The 19890-nt window shown below is 48.8% G+C and overlaps 1 protein-coding gene across 1 annotated transcript in view; it reads left to right on the forward strand.

Moving 5' to 3' along the window:
* LOC139153842 (transmembrane channel-like protein 2) overlaps positions 1 to 19890 on the forward strand; it is a 590027-nt gene that overhangs the window by 417908 nt on the left and 152229 nt on the right. Inside the window, 2 exon segments of the mRNA XM_070728265.1 lie at positions 13033 to 13221; positions 14094 to 14273. Of these exon segments, the coding sequence (XP_070584366.1) occupies positions 13033 to 13221; positions 14094 to 14273 (369 nt within the window).

The following is a 19890-nucleotide window of genomic DNA, read 5'->3' on the forward strand; positions in this document are numbered from 1 at the left end:
TCGCTCTGAGCTTGTTAAAGTCCGCTTTTCTGAAGTCTGGGACTGTAGTGGTGTTGGGTATAGTAGCTAGTGATTGCACTATGTTGAATTTGAGGATGATGTGGTCGCTCTCTCCCAGTTTCCCTTCTTCTTCTGTTCCCTCTATTGTTTCTTCCCTGTTTGTTAGTATTAAGTCTAATATAGCATTCCCTCTGGTTCCTGTTTCAACTTTTTGGGTTAGAAAGTTGTCAGCTAGACTGGAAAGAAATTTGGCAGACTTTCCGCTTGGTGCTGAGTTAGTTTTCCAGTTGATGTCTGGGTAGTTGAAGTCCCCCATTATTGTCGTGCTGTGTTTGTTGCATATGTCTGTTAGTTGGCATGTGAAGAGGTCGTCCATTGTGTCTGTTTGATTGGGTGGTCTGTAGTATACTCCAATTGTGGTGTTGCTCTTTTTTTCTTTTATGTTGACCCATATGATTTCTAGGGGGTTATCATCTTTGGTTGGATGTAGTTCTGTGGCAGTGTAGTGGTCTTTGATGTATAGTGCAACACCTTCTCCTTTCTTGTTTGACCTGTTCTTCTTGAAGAGGTTGTAACCCATTATCTGTGTGTTCCAGGCGTGTGTTTCGTCCCACCAGGTTTCTGTGATTCCAATTAGATCGTATTGGCCCTCGTGTATTAATAAGTCCAGTTCGTCCTGTTTGTTTCCCAAGCTTTGTGCGTTCATGTAAAGGCATTTTAGATGTTTGTGTTTGTTTGCAGGTAGAAATTTTTTATTCTCAGGTTTGTTTGTAGGCTTGTCCCGTTCCCCTTCCTTGTTTTGTTCAGTGTTTTGTCGTATAGTTTGGTCACCCTCCCCTCTCAGAGCTAGTTTAAAGCTCTCCTGATGAGTTGGGCTAGTCGGTTGCCTAGGAGGTTCTTCCCCGCTCTAGTGAAGTGTAGCCCGTCGCTTGCTAGAAGCCCTTCTTGGAGATAGTGCAGGCCATGGTCGAGGAAGCCGAAGTTCTTATGGCGACACCATCCTTTAAGCCAGTGATTTATCTGCGGGATTTTGCGTTCTCTGGCGGGGTGTCGTCCTCTAGTGGGGAGGATGGAAGAAAAAACAACCTGAGCACCTGTTTTTCTGATTGTGTTGCCCAAGTGGTCATAGTCTTTCATAATTTGGTTCATGTCTTTCCCTGTGTCGTTGGTTCCCGCATGAATCACCAATAGTGGGTAGTAGTCCGTGGGTTTGAGTATTTTGGTGAGGTTTTCAGTTATGTCAGAGATTTTAGCTCCAGGGAGGCAGCACACCTCTCTAGATTGGTTGCCTGGTCTGCAGATGGGAGGCTCAGTTCCCCTGAGGATTGAGTCTCCAATTACCAGTACAGTGATCCCCTGGTTATTGCGTTCCCGATCATTGCGAACGGGCTAATTTGCGATTTTGCAACCCGGAAGTAAAAACACCATCTGCGCATGCGCGCCCTTTTTTCTATGGGCACGCATGCGTAGATGGTGCCGGGCAGATCAGCTGCTGGGCGGCTTCCCTGGGTCTTCCCCCTCTTGCTGGCGGGAGGGCGAAGCCCCCCCAGCACCCGCTCACCCGCCGTTCGCCCGGCCACCCGCCATTCGCTGCTCGCCCGCCCTTTGCCCGGCCACCCGCCATTCGCCGCTCGCCCGCCATTCGCTGCTCGCCCGCCCTTCGCCCGCCGTTCGCCGCTCGCCCGCCCTTCGCCCGGCCACCCGCCGTTCGCCCGCCGTTCGCCCGGCTCGCCCGCCCTTCGCCCGGCCACCCGCCGTTCGCCCCCCGTTCGCCCGGCTCGCCCGCCCTTCGCCCGGGTTGGGGGCTCGGGGGTTTCTGGAAAGCCCCCCAGGCCGGCTCCGATCTTTTAAAACAGGCGCGCCGCTTCTCCGCTGACTCCTGGCGAACTTCCCCGCTTTAGGAGTCAGCGGAGAAGCGGCGCGCCTGTTTTAAAAGATCGGAGCCGGCCTGGGGGGGCTTTCCAGCAACCCCCGAGCCCAGGGTGGGGGCTCAGGGGTTGCTGGAAAGCCCCCCCAGGCCGGCTCCGATCTTTTAAAACAGGTGCGCCGCTTCTCCGCTGACTCCTGGCGAACTTCCCCGCTTTAGGAGTCAGCGGAGAAGCGGCGCGCCTGTTTTAAAAGATCAGAGCCGGCCTGGGGGGGCTTTGCAGCAACCCCCGAGCCCCCAACCCCGGCTCGGGGGTTGCTGGAAAGCCCCCCCAGGCCGGCTCCGATCTTTTAAAACAGGCGCGCCGCTTCTCCGCTGACTCCTGGCGAACTTCCCCGCTTTAGGAGTCAGCGGAGAAGCGGCGCGCCTTTTTTAAAAGATCAGAGCCGGCCTGGGGGGGCTTTACAGCAACCCCCGAGCCCGGGTTGGGGGCTCGGGGGTTGCTGGAAAGCCCCCCCAGGCCGGCTCCGATCTTTTAAAACAGGCGCGCCGCTTCTCCGCTGACTCCTAAAGCGGGGAAGTTCGCCAGGAGTCAGCGGAGAAGCGGCGCGCCTGTTTTAAAACGATCGGAGCCGGCCTGGGGGATCGGAGCCGGCCTGGGGGGGCTTTCCCTTTCAGTTGGGAAGCCGCGCGGCGGGCGCGGCAGCAGCGAGGAGTTTGCGTGGGCGGCGGGGAAACCCCAATCTTCGGCTCCTCGCTGCTGGGAAGTAAAAACACCATCTGCGCATGCGCAGATGGTGTTTTTACTTCCGCAGCGCTACTTCGCGAAAACCCGCTCGTTGCGGGGGGTCCTGGAATGGAACCCTCGCAATGATCAGGGGATCACTGTACTCTCCTTTTCTTTTTGGCTGGCTTGGGGTGAGGGAGGTTAGCTTCTGTTGTTGAGGCTTTTGGTGGAGTTGTGTTGTGCTTGGTTCTTGGTGGTTCTTTGTCAGATGTTTGCAGGTTTTCTTGTTCCGAGAGTACTGAATATTTGTTGCTTGTAGGCAGTGGGGTTGGGAGGAGGGGGGTTGGAGTTGGTGGAGGCTTGTTTTTTCATCTTAGGGTGATGTGTGTCCAGCTATTTACTGCTTCTGGGGCATGGATTCGGCTTAGCTCCTCTGGGGTGTTGGTTTTGTTGGGAGTCTGATGGATTTTCTCATTGTGATGTTGGTGCTTCAGGGTTGTTAGGTTTTTCTCTAGGTTTTCGATTTTTTCCTCAAGTAGCTGGATGAGTTTGCATTTGTTGCAGGTAAAGTTTTGGAGGTTTGAGGGGAGGAGTGAGAACATGGAGCACAAACTGCAGCACACCATGGATTCAGTTCCGTCTTCATCTATGCTTGTTCGGGGAGTGACTTCTGTGTGCATGGTTGGTGTATCTTCAATGTTATCTTGTTGGATCATGCGTTCTCAGTTATAGCACATTTCCTGCGGTATAAGAGCTTCAGTGCCATTGGGGAAAGCATGGGCCAGGACTGCGCCTACCCCGTACGGTGAGGCATCGCAAGTGAGTCTTATAGGCAAGATCGCATTGTATTGAGCAACTACACTCTTTGATGAAAGCAGGCTTTTTATTTGTTCAAATGCAAGCCTTTCCTGGTCTTCCCATTTCCAGTCTGCTCCTTTCTGTAACAGTCTATGGAGGGGTTCCGACGCCGTGGCTTTCTGTTTTAAAAAAACCAGAATAGAAGTTTAATAGCCCCAAAAATGCCTGTAGGTCTGTTTTGTTTTGTGGTTCCAGCACTTCCTTTATTGCCCACACCTTTTCCTCGGTTGGGTGAATTCCAGCGGCGTCTATTCTAAAGCCGAGGAACTCTGCGCTCAGAACTCTCCAAGAACATTTTTCTGCTCTCAACCGGAGACACTTTTCTTGAAAGTTTTAAAGCACGGCCCGTATTCTAGAGTCCAGTTGTGCTTTTGAGTCCCCTGATCATAGTTCCCTGTAAGGTGCGCAGCGTGCTGGAGCGCAGGCAAATCCTAAAGACAGCCCAGAGTTTTCCAAGCTGGCTGCTGACTGACAGCTGATCCGCCCCTCCCAAGCTGTCGGCGGGGGAGAAGGCCCCTACTTCCTCGGCTCTGCCGTCGGCCGCACCCAGGGCCACCGATAGTGGGGTACTACTGGTAGTGGTGTACCAGGCCCGGCCATGAGGGGGGCCCGGTTTTGCCTGCCGTCGCACATGCGCAGTACCGGCCCTCTCTTGCCTGCCTCACCAACGAAAAAGGCAGGCCCTCTGGCCCTCGCGAGGCAGGACTCGAAGAAGCCCCGACGGAGCCTTTGGCAGCGCGGTCCTCCAGTCCCAGAGTAAAGCGTGCGGCGAAGGTAGGAGCCCCTTCGGGGTGGCGGTTGCAACTTGCGCTTGTGTTAAATTTTGTTTCTTTCCTAAGCAGCCTTCTGTGTAAAAAAAATCCATTTGGGAACGAGTCGTTCCCAAATGGATTTTTTTACACAGAAGGCAGCTTAGGAAAGAAACAAAATTTAACACAAGCACAAGTTGTAGGCTTCCCACGCGTGCGCCAGCGTCCCCCAAAAGGCCCCCCGCGCACCTTTTCCAAGGGCGCGCACAAAGCCACGGCCGCCCCCCCGCGCCTCTAGCCCCCTCGCGCCCCCGTGGCTACTCGCCACTGCCCTCGCCCGCCCATCCGCTCTGCCTCTCTTCCCTGCAGGCATTCTCACAGCAGGGGCCACCGCGCTTTCTCCATCTCCCTGCTAGCCTGCCCGGAGCATTCAAAGTAAGAGCGAAGGTTTTTCTTACTTTGAATTTTCCGGGTTGGGCTGGCAGCAGGGGGGTGGAGAGAGCGCGCGTCAGCCCACACGCCCGACATTCCAGGCGCCGTCCCCTGACCCCGGTTTCCTGGATTCCTGGTGGCGCTGACCGAGCCCTGACCAGCGGGCTCCCGCCCGAGCCCTGCGGCGGGAACGAAGCGAGTGGGGCGCTCCCCGCCCGGCTGCGGCTCTTGTAACTCGGCCCGGGATGGGTGTGACTCTACGGGCTGCCCTCGTCGGGGAAAGGGAGGAGAGGGGAAGAGAGGGCCAGGAGGACACAGAAGGGAAGGAAGGAAGGAAAAATAGGGAGAGAAGGAAGGGAAAGACGGAGGGGAAGGAAGGGGAAGAGGGAGGAGAAGGAAACAGGAAGAAGAGATAGGTTGGTTGGTTGGAATGAAGGAAGAAGGGAAAGAAGGAGAAAGGGGAAGGGAAGGAAGGAAAGGCAAAGAGGGAGAGGGGAAAGGAAGGAAGGAGAGATAGGTTGATTGCAATTGAAAATTACAATTGAAAGTAATTGAAAATTACTTTCGCCAGCCTCCGGAGAACGAGAGAGAGTGAGAGCGATGACAGAACAAGATAGAGAGAAAGTGAGAGAGAGAGAGAGAGAGAGAGAGAAATAGGGGGAGAGAAAGAGATAGCAAGAGAAAAAGAACGAGAGAGAGAAAGAGTGTGAGAGAGAAAGCAAGAGAGAGAGAGAAAGAAAACAAGAGAGGGAAAGTGAGAAAAAGGGAGAGAAAGAGGGGGAGAGATAGAGAAAGAGAGAGGAAGAAAAGAGAGAGAGATCAGAGAGGAAGGAAGAGTGAGAGAGAGGAAGAAAGCAAGATAGAGAAAGAGAGAGAGAAAGAAAGTAAGAGATGAGAGAGGAAGGAAGAGAGAGAGAGAGGAAGAAAGCAAGATAGAGAAAGAGAGAGAGAGAGAAAGAAAGAGAGAGAGAGAGATGAGAGAGGAAGGAAGAGAGTGAGAGAGGAAGAAAGCAAGATAGAGAAAGAAAGAAAGAAAGAAAGAGATGAGAGAGGAAGGGAGTGAGAGGAAGAGAAAGAAAGCAAGAGAGAGAAAGAGAAAGAAAGAAAGAAAGAAAGAAAGAGATGAGAGAGGAAGGAAGAGAGTGAAAGAGAGGAAGAAAGAGAGAGAGAGAAGAGTGGAAGGAAGAGAGAGAGAAATGATAGAAAAAAGGGGAGAAAAAAGAGAAATGAGAAAATGATTGAGGCAGAGAATGACAGAAAAGAGAGAGAAACAGAGAGAGAAGTGATTCTTGATTTAAAGCATATGGTAAAAGCACTTAAATAATAACAGAGAAAAAAACCCAGCCCTCACCTGTTTTTATTAATAGTTTTGCTGGTTGTTTTAGTTTTAATAGTAATGGATTTTGGTTTTTTAAAATTATTATTGACAAAATTGAACGGGTCCAAAAACGGGCTACAAGAATGGTGGACGGTCTTAAGCATAAAACGTATCAGGAAAGACTTCATGAACTCAATCTGTATAGTCTGGAGGACAGAAGGAAAAGGGGGGACATGATCGAAACATTTAAATATGTTAAAGGGTTAAATAAGGTGCAGGAGAGAAGTGTTTTTAATAGGAAAGTGAACACAAGGACAAGGGGACACAATCTGAAGTTAGTTGGGGGAAAGATCAAAAGCAACCTGAGAAAACATTATTTCACTGAAAGAGTAGTAGATGCTTGGAACAAACTTCCAGCAGACGTGGTTGTTAAATCCACAGTATCTGAATTTAAACATGCCTGGGATAAACATACCGTGTTTCCCCGATAGTAAGACCCCCCCGATTGTAAGACATATGGGGGGTTTCAGGGGGGTTGGCTAATATAAGCCATACCCCGAAAGTAAGACATATGTCTTACTTTCGGGGAAACACGGGGGTATTGCGGGGGGGGGAGCCCTGGGTCTTCCCCGCTGCACACGCTTTCTCGACGGGGAAGGAGGCTGAACCGCAGATATAACATTGGGAAGAAGGTGCAAGGAATCGCGCGAGGGGGGGATAGCGGCGGTGGTTTGGATTAAGCGATCGTAATCCCCCAAAAGGACGAACTCCAGCCTCGGAAGGCCAATGAACCGATGGCTATGAAATTAAGGCTTTTCTTTGAGAGAGAGAGAGAGAGTGGGGGATAGTCGTCGTCGGAGCGCTAAAGACCAGGGCAGAGAAAGCGCGAGCTGCATGCGGGAGAAGCGGAGGAGGAATCAGGCAAGCCGAATGGGAGCCTGTTCTGTGTGAGTCCGTTCCGGGTTTTGCTTACAGCCCCGGGCATTAGCAATAGCAGCGGCGGCAGGAGAGGCAGCCCTTTGCAATGTGGTCCGCCTGTCTCGGCACTTGCAGAGCGAGAATGTAGAGGTGGGTTTGCGGAGGAATTGCTGGCGGGGAATGGAGCGAGGGAGGGCAGGGGAGGGATTCCCATTCGGCTTGCCTGATTCCTCCTCCGCTTCTCCCGCATGCAGCTCGCGCTTTCTCTGCCCTGGTCTTTAGCGCTCCGACGACGACTATCCCCCACTCTCTCTCTCTCTCTCAAAGAAAAGCCTTAATTTCGTAGCCATCGGTTCATCGGCCTTCCGATGCTGGAGTTCATCCTTTTGGGGGATTATGATCGCTTAATCCAAACCACCGCCGCTATCCCTTCCCTGGGTCTTCCCCGCCGCCCACGCAAAGGGGAAACCCCAATCTTTGCCTCCTCGCTGCTGCGCCGCTAAAAGGACCCTTTCAATTTTTTTTCCAATGTAAGACATACCCCCATAGTAAGACATAGGGGGGCTTTTGGGGGTTAAAAAAAAGTAAGACACTGCCTTACTATCGGGGAAACACGGTATATCCATTGTAAGATAAAATACAGGAAATAGTATAAGGGCAGACTAGATGGACCATGAGGTCTTTTTCTGCCATCAGTCTTCTATGTTTCTATGTTTCTATTAATTTCTTTTAATAAAAAAGAAGGGATTTATTTATTTATTTATTTATTTATTTATTTATTTATTTATTTATTTATTTATTTATTTATTATTTCTATGCCGCCCAGTCCCAAGTTTTTCCTTATTTCCAGATTGCATTTCTTTTTGGTGAGGTTCCACCCATTGCTTCTTGTACTACCTTCAGGTGGCATGGAGAATAAATAGATGCCATCTGCTCTGTGGCAGCCCTTTAAGGATTGGGAAACTACTATTATATTCCCCCTCAGTTTTCTATTTATGGAGTTAAACATACTCATTCTCTTAGCCCTTGTTCATAGGATTTAGCCTCTAGGCCAGGGGTGTCAAACTCAATTTCATTGAGGGCCACATCAGGGCTGTGTTTGACCTCAGAGGGCCGGGGGAGGGCTTGCCCAGGGTGTGTGGCCATGGTGGGCATGGCACCGGATTTGGGGGGCAGTAGTTTTAAAATGGCCGGGGGGGGCCAGACACTTAGGCTGTATGGGGCCCCAAAATTCCTGATGGTGGCCCTGGCCGCACCCACCTCCTCCCACACCCTTCTGCTTCCCTGGAGCCAGGGGCGATGGGCCCGGGATTGGCCTACTCCACCCTGAACTCCGCCTCCTCCCCCGCTGCCACTTCCTCGCCTCATCTCTGGCCCCATTCTGTTCGCCTCCACTTCATCCATCAGCCTTCGCGCTTTTCTTTCGGCAGAGGAGCTAAGTGGCCAGAGACCTTAAAACAAAGAAATCAATGTAAAAGCGCCGCTGGGCTGGCAATGTCTCTGGCCGCTTAGCTTTTCCTGTCCAGCCTGAAGCCAAAAGAAAAGTGCAAAGGCTGGCATTAATCCCTTTGTTTTAAAGTCTCCAGCTGCTTAGCTCATCCGCCGAAAGAAAAGCGTGGAGGCTGCCTGCTTGAGCCTCCCATTGCTCCACGCTGCTTCGCCCTGCCTGTCATCCTGGCTCAAGCGGGTGGTGGCGGACCTCCGTTGTGGGGGGGGGCAGGAGGACCTTCCTGACTCCCTCCCCCCAGCGCTTCACCCAGCTCCCTCAATGGAGGTCCACCGCTCCCCCCCAAAAACACAATGGAGGTCCACCGCCGCCTGCTTGAGCCAGGATGACAGGCAGGGTGAAGCAGTGTGGAGCAATGGGAGGCTCAAGCTGGAGGCGGCAGACCTCCGTTGTGTTTACAGCTGGAGGGGCAGGAGGACCTTCCTGACTCCCTCTCCCCAGTGCTTCACCCAGCTCCCTCAATGGAGGTCCGCCGCTCCCCCCCGAAAACACAATGGAGGTCCACCGCCACCCGCTTGAGCCAGGATAACAGGCAGCCTCTGCACTTTTCTTTCGGCAGAGGAGCTAAGCGTCCGGAGACCTTAAAACAAAGGAATCAATGTAAAAGCGCCGCTGGGCTGGCAATGTCTCCGGCCACTTAGCTTTTCCGGTCCAGCCCAAAGCTGAAAGAAAAGTGCGAAGGCTGGCATTAATCCTTTTTTTTAAAGTCTCTGGCCACTTAGCTCCTCCATCGAAAGAAAAGCATGCAGGCTGCCTGCTTGAGCCTCCCGTTGCTCCACCCAGCTTCACCCTGCCTGTCATCCTGGGTGAAGTGCTGGGTGAGGGAGTCAGGAAGGTCCTCCTGGCCCCCCCAGCCAAAAACACAATGGAGGTCTGCTGCCACCAGCTTGAGCCTCCCATTGCTCCATGCCACTTCACCCTGCCTGTCATCCTGGCTCAAGCGGGTGGTGGCGGACCTCCGTTGTGTTTTCGGGGGGAGCGGCAGGAAAGCCCTGTGCCGGCCAGGAAAGCGCTGCTTTCCTGCACGTCTTTCCTGGGCGGGGGGGGGGAAGTGGCCACCTCTCTCCCGGAAAGCCGGCTTTGCTGGCTGGCACAGGGCTTTCCCGGGCAGCTGGCTTGAGCCTGGTGCTGGTCAGCAAAGCTGGCTGCCCGCCGGAGACGTGGAGAGAAGGAAGGGAAAGAGAGAGAGGGAACGAGAACTGGAGAGGAAGGAAGGAGGGAGGGAGGGAAGGAAGGGAGAGAAAAGTGAACAAGAGGGAAAGAGAAAGGGAGGAAGAGAGGAAGGAAGAGATAAATATAAAGGGATGGAGGGAGAAAGAGAGGGAGGGGAAGAGGGGAAGAAAGGAAGAGAGAGAGAGAAAGAGAAAGAGAAAAAAGTGGAAGGAAGAGAGAAGGAAAGAGAGGAAGGGAGAGAGAGAGAAAGAGAGAGAGAAGATAGGAAGGAAGAGAGAAAATGAGAGAGAGCAAGAAAGAAAGAAAGAAAGAGTGAGAGAGAGGAGAGAGGAAGGAAGAGAGTGAGAGAGAGTGAGAGAGGAAGAAAGCAAGAGAGAGAGAGACAGAGAGAGCAAGAGAGAGAGAGAAGAGTGGAAGGAAGAGAGAGAGAGAAATGATAGAATAAAAGGAAGAAAAAAAAGAGAAATGAGAAAATGATTGAGGCAGAGAATGACAGGAAAGAGAGAGAAACAGAGAGAGAAGTGACTCTTGATTTAAAGCATATGGTAAAAGCACTTAAATAATAACAGAGGGGGGGAAATCCAGCCCTCGCCTGTTTTTATTAATAGTTATGTTTTTGGATTTGCTGGTTGTTTTAGTTTTAATAGTAATAGAGTTTTGTTTTGTTTTATTATTAATTTCTTTTAATAAAAAAAGAAGGGATTATTTATTTATTTATTTATTTGTTTGTTTATTTATACTTCTATGCCACCCAGTCCCAAGGGGACTGCTGCTCAGACACTATACTTTTCCCCCCACCCCAAAAAAAATTAGAGGGAACATTGCCCCTGATATTAATACGTCTTCGAAATATGGGACGATGCCTGGCAGGCTGGTTAGTAGCCTTTCCATGAGGCTTTGAAAAATCCCAGGGGCTATCGACACGCCAAATTTGAGCCTCGTACATTTAAAAGCCCCCCTATATATGACAATTGTCTGGGCCAATGCTGTATTTTCATCAGCAGGCAATTGTTGAAATGGCTGGGCTAAGTCCAATTTGGCAAAAAAATTTCCGTCTCCAAGAGAATGTAACAAATGGTAGGGGGTATGCGTTGTGTTGGAGGGCTTTATTAAGAGTTGACTTGTAATCTGAGCATACTCTCAGTGACCCATCAGGCTTAATGGGGGTGACTATTGGGGTCTCCCATGGGGCATAATTGATTGGAATTAAAATGCCCTGAGCGTTGAGTTTATCGAGTTGGGCATCAAGTTTGGGCAAGATGGGCAGAGGTACTCTCCTTGGCTTTAGGCGAACCGGTGGCACTTTGGAGTCTAAAGTAAATGAAATAGGAGCTCCTTTATATGTACCCAATCCTTCTGCAGATACTTCTGGGAATTCTTTAACGAAATCTGCGTCCTCAATATTGTCAATCTTTTGGACCCCTGTTACTTCGATGTTCAAAGGTTCCATCCATTCTCTGCCCAGGAATGTGTGTTTTGCTCCATCTACTACAATTAATTGCAGTTTGTGCCCCTTGTTCTTGAAGGTTATTGGCACTATCACTCTCCCAAGAATCGGAATGCCGTTCCCTCGAAAGTCCCGGACAATCGTTAGCAGTGGGTCTAGGCTGCTCTTTTCAAGTGATGGCATGTACAGCTTAATTTTATGCCAAGGTATAATGGTATATTTTGACCACGTGTCTAACTCCATCTCAGAAGGGTGGCCCTTTAGTTCGAGTGAGATGGAAATTTTGGTGACCCTGTTTGGCCCGGTGTAATTTACTGTGGGGCATTGGTTACCTTGGTTTGTGTCCTTTGCAGTTCCGTCCAGTCAGCGGGAAAATTTCTCAGCCCATTTGGTGTTGGGCGGTTCGGACGGTACCCGGTGACAAAGGTTGAACATTGGCCTTTGGGCTATGGAGTGAAGTCGTTCCTTAGGGTGGCTCGGCAAGCTATGGCGATGTGTCCCCATTTATTACAGCGGCGGCAGATGGAGTCTCTGTATGGGCACCTTGCTCTTGCATGGGGCCCTCTGCAACCTTGGCAATGGATGGCTGTTTGGCTGTCTTAATTGCTGGTAGATGAGATTTGTAGGCAGGCCGAATCTGTCTGCTCTGGATCTGGAAACTCTGGGTCCAATGGTGCCTTTGCTGTCTCAATTTTGAGGATGTTCATTGCCGTAGAGGTTCTCTTGACCTCGCTTGTCACCTGTTTGGAGACTTCCACGTCTTGGGCTTGTTTTAGGACATCCTGTAAAGTGATGTCCTCATCGGTGATCAGTTTTTCCTGTACTGATTCATTTCTCATACCCAAGATTAGGTGGTCAACTAATCTGTCTTCTGGGTGTTTATATTTGCAGTTTGTGAGGAGCATTCTCAGGCACGTGGCGAATGGATTTATCGATTCGCCTTCAGCCTGTTTTGAGCACTCAAATTTATGGCGGTATACTCTCGGCGGCTTCGTAGGTTTGAAGTGGTTTGCCAGCTTTTCAGTGATTGTGGTCCATGGAGCCGTCCGCACCGGTACTGGATCCGTGAGAGTTTTTCTTAGCTCGTACATGAGTTTGCCACAACAGTTGAGGACATTTGCTCTCTTGACTTTGTAACTAGCATCTTCATAGCCGGATGCCTCCAAGAAATTCTCAAATTTCTCAATATAGGTGTCCCAGGATTCTTGCTCTGGGTCAAAGAAATCCGGCGCTTGAGCTACTAATTTGGGTTCTATGACTTTGTCTTGGGTTCTTTACTTCCACGTCACCACTTTTAAGTCGTGAGAGAACACGCCGTGGTCTTGTCAGATTCGTTTATTAGGAATCCTCAGCTTGCAACAATGAAAGCATTTTGTAACAACAAGTAACAAGGGTTCTGGTCTTAGGAAGTGCGGCTTTGACAGCCGTTTGTACTTTCCTGCGTGTCGCTTAACCAATCACTTTAAACCATGTACAAATAAGTAATTTGAATAATGATTGACACCCACCATATACATGGATACAGAACAGTGTAACATTGATCTAAGAGGTAGCAGCTGCACAAGTTTCATCCTCACTATCTTCTAAAGGAGAAATATACATATAAGTAAATACAAGAACCAGATCCAGCAATCCTTACTTTCTTTTGCTCATTTGTAATGAAAATAATCACTCAGGGTTTTTTTTATATTACTATGTTCATCTGCATTATAAGATTGCAACAAGAAAGCAGTCATAGATTATAAAAGCTGGCTTTTTATAGCTGATTATAAAAATCATTTAAATGATTATAATAAGTATTATCATCCATGTGATGCATAATACCATATATATTATGAAATAGAGCATCCTTTGTTGAAAAAACACAACTGTATTTCTTTTGCAAATGAATGTGTGTTTTTCATATACAATAGGGTGATATCATCATGCACATCTTAAAATTTGTAAGTCTGAACATGGTGTGAATTGTTTTCTGTAACATTTGCATAGGGCTACAGTCTGAATAATTATTCCGATTGTTTCTTACACCTATTAAGGAGTCAATTGTGGATGAGCAAGAAAGCAAGAAAGATGAAAAAATCCATCTAAGAAGATTTCTGAGGGTTCTGGCCAATGTACTTATAATATGTTGCTTATGTGGAAGTGGCTACCTCATTTATTTTGTTGTGAAACGATCCCAGGCCTTTTCAAAAATGCGAAACATCAGCTGGTATGAAAGAAATGAAGTAAGACAACAATGTTTTTAAACATTTGTATAGTACTGGCATTTCTTATGTTGCCCACTTCAGACACAAGTTATTTTTTCCTGTATTGTACTTTGATTACTTTTAGCTTTTATTAATACCTTCAGGTACAGATGGGTTCTAACTTACCTCACTGCTGGTTCACTTCTTCCTGTGCCGGGTGGGTGTGCCCCATGGGCCTTCACACATTTCATGTGCATGCACATGCACAGTGCCAAAAAAATCCATAAAAAGTGAGCCAAAATCAAGATGGTAATTCGTGTGCAGAAATGTATGCACTGAAGAAAAAAACCTGGGGGGAAATTAAAAATTAAAAACATAATCATTTTTTAAAAAGCAGGTAGCAGTGTCCACTGCCCGGCATCGACAGAACCAGTTCCCTGACATCATTGTGATATCACCAGTGGCTTGCTGCCAATTCAGGTGAACCTGTCCAAATCTGGAGAAACCCACTTCTGTCTCCAAGACAATCTCTTTTCGATTTAATCTGTCTGTCTGGGTGTGTGATTCAGGAGAAGTGAAACTTTTATTAAATTCACTCTCACACTGATCTTCATTTTTCAGCATGAACAGAATTTTGGAGCACAAATTGCAGGACAGGTTATAGACGAAATAGTAGAGCCCACTTTCACTTTTACAGTGTCATTATAGCTGCAATGGTATAATTAAAGTTTCTAATACTACAGGCAGAGCTTTGGTCATCCATTGTAGCTATGATCTCCCATCCTTTAACCTTTGCTATCTCTGTCATAATCATTTAAGTGAAGATGTCAATCCCAAAATGCTCAATCAGCAGCAGGGATGTATCTAGTTGATCCCATTGTGACAAAAGTTCTCTTTTCCTTTTTTGGCAGGTTGAAATTGTTATGTCACTACTTGGAATGTTTTGCCCTCCACTGTTTGAAACAATTGCAGCCTTAGAAGATTATCATCCTCGTATTGGGCTGAAATGGCAACTGGGACGCATTTTTGCACTTTTCTTGGGGAATCTATATACATTCTTACTGGCCTTAATGGATGATGTCAAAGAAAAGGTGAAGAATGTAAAAGTACCTGCACTAGTATCAGCCTTGTCTTTTATATAATAGTGCCCCATATTTTTTGACTCACTATTAGTGTTTACTTTTTAAACTGCTTTAATAGAAGAAAAAAATATGAAATATGAATGCACAAAAGAACAATTTGGAAAATCCTACGTTGGAAGGAATGCATACAATCATGGAAACTCTTTCTTAGAAGAGTAAAGAGGAATTTTTCAAGCTGCCACTTGAAAGAGACAAAGAGATAGATATAAGGAATCTTATGGGATTCTACTTGATGGGGTTAAAAAATGAAAAGATTTATAAAGTGAATCTGTTTGATAAGGGTTAAATATATACAATGTAGCATCTGATAACTGTTAATGAAAGTTCTTTTTGATCCAATTGTAGGTCAAAATATTTAGGATTTTTCCAACAAAAAGGCCTCTTTTTCTGCCTTATTTGTTAGAGAAAACAATAAGTTTAGATTATAAAATTGAATGTTCTCCAATGCACTTGCAAGGAGAGTCCAATGTGGGTTATTCTCTAGTCTCATTGGTAGGGACTGAGTTCAATTTGAATATTAGGCAGGTCCCGCCCCCTAGCCCCTCAGTCAAAAAAACTCAGTCGCAGTAAAGGGACTTTGAGTTTGCTTCTCTCACTAATTTTGTTAATTTAAAGCATATTTAATATACAAATAAAATAAATTTCTCTTCTTTTCTGTTTAACAGGTAAGATCTTCAAACAACATAAGGTAGAGTAGGGCTGGCACCCTCCGTGGGTGTAGCCCTCACAACTACCGCTCCTCCCTCATCAAGCCCTGAAATCACTTATTTGAAACTGGAATCGTGAGTGCGGGTTGCTGACCTTCGTGGTCTTGCCCGGATTGATAAAAGGTGGTTGACATCGGAGGGGTCCGCCGCTCCGTTGAAAATACCGCCATCCAGATTCATGTCGGGAAGAAGTGACGGGCCTTGTTTGGAGCCTTCGCAGAGCAGTCATGACAGAAGGTGGGGCTATCAGCCTGAAGGGATTAGCCGAGTCTCAGATCAGGCGGGAAGCCCAGGAGACATTCCAACGAATTCTTGCTGCCCGGGAGTTGCCTTTACGACGAGGTACTGCCATTTTGAATAAATTACAGGATCACGGCTGCTCTAGATGACTCGTTGGTTGCCACGGTGACCATTACGAGCGTCATTTTTAGCCTAGTTAGTTGTCAGCTCGGCAACTGAAGGCTTGAAATCTGCCCTGGCAACACTATGCGCGTTGGAGCCTGCTGGCCAGTGCACAAGTATCAGAACGGATATCGGCTGTGAGGCAAAATCTGAACCCTTTGGCATTCAATCGTGAGTGGTGAAAACGCTTTTAAAAAGGGGAATAATGGCAGATCCGATGGTTCCTATAACAGAAGGATCTACTTCAGCTAAGCCCACTGCACCAATGGGGAAAATTATAGCAAACGCCTATTCACAAGGCATAGCTGCGGGAGCGCAACATTATGCTCCACCGACAGCTACCACACCAAAAGGCAGAGATCTGTGGTCAGCTCCAGCCCCTTAATCAGTACCAGGGTCCCTGGAGGAAGCCATGCCTTTCCAAGATGAGCATAGTGATGCTGAGAACGACTTATCTGGTGATGACCAACCACCAGCACCGCCTTTTTAAGAACTCACTGATCAGAATTCTATTAAATAAGGCCAAGCAGACCATTGAACAAGCTGGAGAGGGGAAGCAGATGGAGAACCCAGCTAACACAGTTTCACCAGGAGTTTTGTTTACTGTTCCAAAGAAACAAACAGAACATATTCCGTCTTTCCAAATTTTCTTAGAAAACATAAAGCGGCCATGGGAAAATCCAACGGCAACACCAGGCCCTTCACTGGTGGAACGTAAGCTCTATACCTTTGAGGAGGATATGGAGACCCTGTTAGGCTTCCCCACCATTGACAAACCGGTGGCAAGCCTAGTGTCTACTGCCTTGGTCCCCTCGGAGGTATCGGGTGGCCTCAAGGCTGAGGACAAGAGGGCTGAGAACGTGGTGCGGAAAACTCATCAAATGGCAGCTTGGGCACTGCGAGCTACTTCAGCTGCCTCCTTTTTTAATAGGGCCACGATATTATGGATCCAAGAAATACAAGCCAGAGTGGACCCAAATGATGTTTGCCTCCGCCAGGATCTCAACAAGCTCCTGGCTGCCACAGAGTATTCCGCGGATGCTACAGTGAATGTAGCAAAGTTTGCTTCCCGGGCAATGGCTTCATCGGTGTCCTCACACAGATTAATATGGCTGCGGGGCTGGCAGGCCGATATAAAATCAAAGTGGTCCTTAGCAGCTTCACCTTTCTACGGTGGGAAGTTATTCGGAGAGGTGTTAAAAAATGTCCTGATTGAGGACAAAGATAAAAAGAAAGTTATGCCAAAATCAAGCAAGAGACTGGAGAGACGCTTTACCCCGTTCAACCGACAGCAGCCCTTTTGGTCTGAGCCCTCCTCAACTGTGGCCCAGGGTTCGAGGCCATATTTCCAGGGCTCCTTCAATCAAGGCAACTACCGACCAGACAGGTCATACTTCAGAGATTGTAGAGACCTTACCAGCAAGGACGATGACCCTTTAGAGCAGCGTTTCCCAACCGGTGTGCCGCGGCACAGTGGTGTGCCGCGAGACACTGTCAGGTGTGCCGCGGCGAGAGGCGGCGGAGGAGAGTGGGCGGATCGGGCGGGCAATGGGGCAGGGCGGAGAAGCCAGGGGCGCGTTTGGCCGGAGGCACCGTGGGGAGGCAGGGGCAGCCGCGGCTCCCTTTACTCCTACTGCCGCACCACCCTGCCCCTGCTCCCCACGGTGCCTCCGGCCAAACCCGCCCCTGGCTTCTCCGTCCTGCCCCATTGCCTGCCCGATCCACCCACTCTTCTCCGCCACCGCCTCCTGCCTTGGGGCGAGGAATCCGAGAGTCCGGGACTGTGTGGCTTTGCGCCATGAAGAGAAAACAGCCGACTTTTCCCTGCTGCCGTTTTCTCTTCATGGCGCAAAGCCAGGGCCGCCGATAGACGAGTACTACAGGGAGCGCGCTACCGGGCCCCGGGCAAATTGGGGCCCGCAGTCAGCGGCTCCTTGCACTGAGCTCCCGCTCGCAGCTGTCCCCTGGCTCCTGCTCGATGCCACGGTTTTCGGCGCTGTCCTGCTGGGCCCCAAAGATGGAAGGCAGGAAGGAGGAGAGCTCCATTCTTCTCGCCTTTTTCCCGCCTTCCTTCTTCGGGGCACAGCAGGACAGCGCCGAAAACCGCGGCATCGAGCAGAAGCCGGGGGACAGCTGCGAGCGGGAGCCCCAGGAGGGAAGTACCGGCAGCGCCCGGCCCAGCTGAAGCTTCACTGGCGTCGGCCGCAAATGTCCTTTGTGGCCCGGTGGGAGGGGGGGGCTGCAGCGGCCGCAGGCAGTCGCAGGGAGATGGCTGCGGCGAGAGGGAGCTCCAGGCGGCGGCGAGAGGGAGCGCTCTCTCTCTCTCTCAGCTGACTGCAAGCGGGAGCCCTGACGTGGCGGTCAATTGAGAGAGAGAGAGAAAGAAAGAAAGAGAGACATATAAGAGAGGCAGAGAGAGAGAGAAAGAGAGACATAGCAAGAAAGAGAGACAGCAAGAGAGGCAGAGAAAGAGAGAGAGAAAGAGAGACATAGCAAGAGAGGCAGAGAGAGAGAAAAAGAGAGACATAGCAAGAGAGGCAGAGAGAGAGAAAAAGAAAGAGAGACATAGCAAGAGAAAAAGAGAGACTTAGCAAGAGAGGCAGAGAGAGAAAGAGAAAGAGAAAGAAAGAGAGACATAGCAAGAGAGACAGAGAGAGAGAGAAAGAGAGACATAGCAAGAGAGAGAGAGAGAAAGAGGGACATAGCAAGAGAGGCAGAGAAAGAGAGACAGCAAGAGAGGCAGAGAAAGAGAGACATAGCAAGAGAGGCAGAGAGAGAAAGAGAAAGAGAAAGAAAGAGAGACATAGCAAGAGAAAAAGAGAGACTTAGCAAGAGAGGCAGAGAGAGAGAAAGAGAAAGAAAGAGAGACATATAAGAGAGGCAGAGAGAGAGAGAAAGAGAGACATAGCAGGAGAGGCAGAGAGACAGAGCAAGAAAGAGAGACAGCAAGAGAGGCAGAGAAAGAGAGAGAGAAAGAGAGACATAGCAAGAGAGGCAGAGAGAGAGAAAAAGAAAGAGAGACATAGCAAGAGAAAAAGAGAGACTTAGCAAGAGAGGCAGAGAGAGAGAGAAAGAGAAGGAAAGAGAGATAGCAAGAGAGGCAAAGAGAAAGAAAGAGACATATAGCAAGACAGTGAAAGAGAGAGAGAAAAAAGCAAGAAAGAGATAGCAAGAGAGACAGAGAGAGAGAGCAAGGGAGAGAGAAAGACAGAGGAAGGGAAGGAGGGAGAGAGAAATAGAGCAAAAAAGAGAGGAAGAAAGAAAGACGGATGGAGAGAGAGAAAGAAGGGAAGGAAGGAAAAGAGAGAAAGAGGGAGAAATAGAGCGAAAGGGAGGAAGAGAGAGGGTTTTTTTGTCCAAACTTTTCTTTAGCCCGCCCCCCCCCCTTTCAATGTTCCCCAGGATTTTGAAAATATGAATAATGTGCCGCGGCTCAAAAAAGGTTGGAAAACACTGCTTTAGAGGAACCAACAATAAAGTGTTCAAGCGTAACAAGTGACTCAGCGGGCCTATACCCACTCGGGGGCAAGCTGCAGAATTTCACAGGTGTCTGGGAAACTACATCCTCAGATGCCTGGGCAATTGCTACTGTATCACAAGATCTTTGAATCAAATTTACTCACCTTCCACCGAACCGCTTTCTGATGTGTCCCCCAGTGGTCGACCATCAAAAGAGGACATTACTATACCACGAGATTACTCACCTTCTACAAATAGAGGCAATCGAACAGGTGCCTTATTCTCAACGAGGCAGGGGTTTTTATTCGGTCGTGTTCGTGGTCCCCAAGACCTTGGGAGGGTGTCGCTTAATTCTAAACCTGCATCAGTTGAACCTCTATGTACTATACAGGAAGTTCAGGATGCATTCACTTCACTCGATCCTGTCAGCCATACATCACAAGGATGTACTTACATCAATAGACCTCAAAGAAGCATACCTCCATGTGCCAGTCCATCCTTGGCACAGACAATTCCTACGCTTCTGTATAGACGGATCACACTTCCAGTTCAGAGCAATGCCGTTCGGCCTATCTTCGGCACCTAGAACCTTTACAAAATTGCTAGATATTATCACGGCAAGCCTCAGACATTGGTCGATACGCCTCATGGCGTATCTCGACGACATAATTTTGTTATCAAAATCAACGACACAACACTAAACGGGAGTTAGGGCTGGGAGGGGGGCTAAAGAAAAGTTTGGACAAAAAAAATATCTCTTCCTCCATTTCACTCTATTTCTCCCTCCCTCTTTCTCTCTCTTCCTTCCTTCCCTTCTTTCTCTCTCTCCATCCCTCTTTCTTTCTTATTTCCTCTCTTTTTTGCTCTCTTTCTCTCTCCCTCCTTCCCTCCCTCTATGTCTTTCCCTCTCCCTCCTTCCCCCTCTCTTTCTCTCTCTCTCTTGCTTTCTTTCCCTCTCTTTCTCTTACTTTCTTTCTCTCTCATTCTCTCTCCCCTCC

Source organism: Erythrolamprus reginae, chromosome Z (genome assembly GCF_031021105.1).
Source record: "Erythrolamprus reginae isolate rEryReg1 chromosome Z, rEryReg1.hap1, whole genome shotgun sequence".
NCBI classification, from domain to species: Eukaryota; Metazoa; Chordata; class Lepidosauria; order Squamata; family Dipsadidae; genus Erythrolamprus; species Erythrolamprus reginae.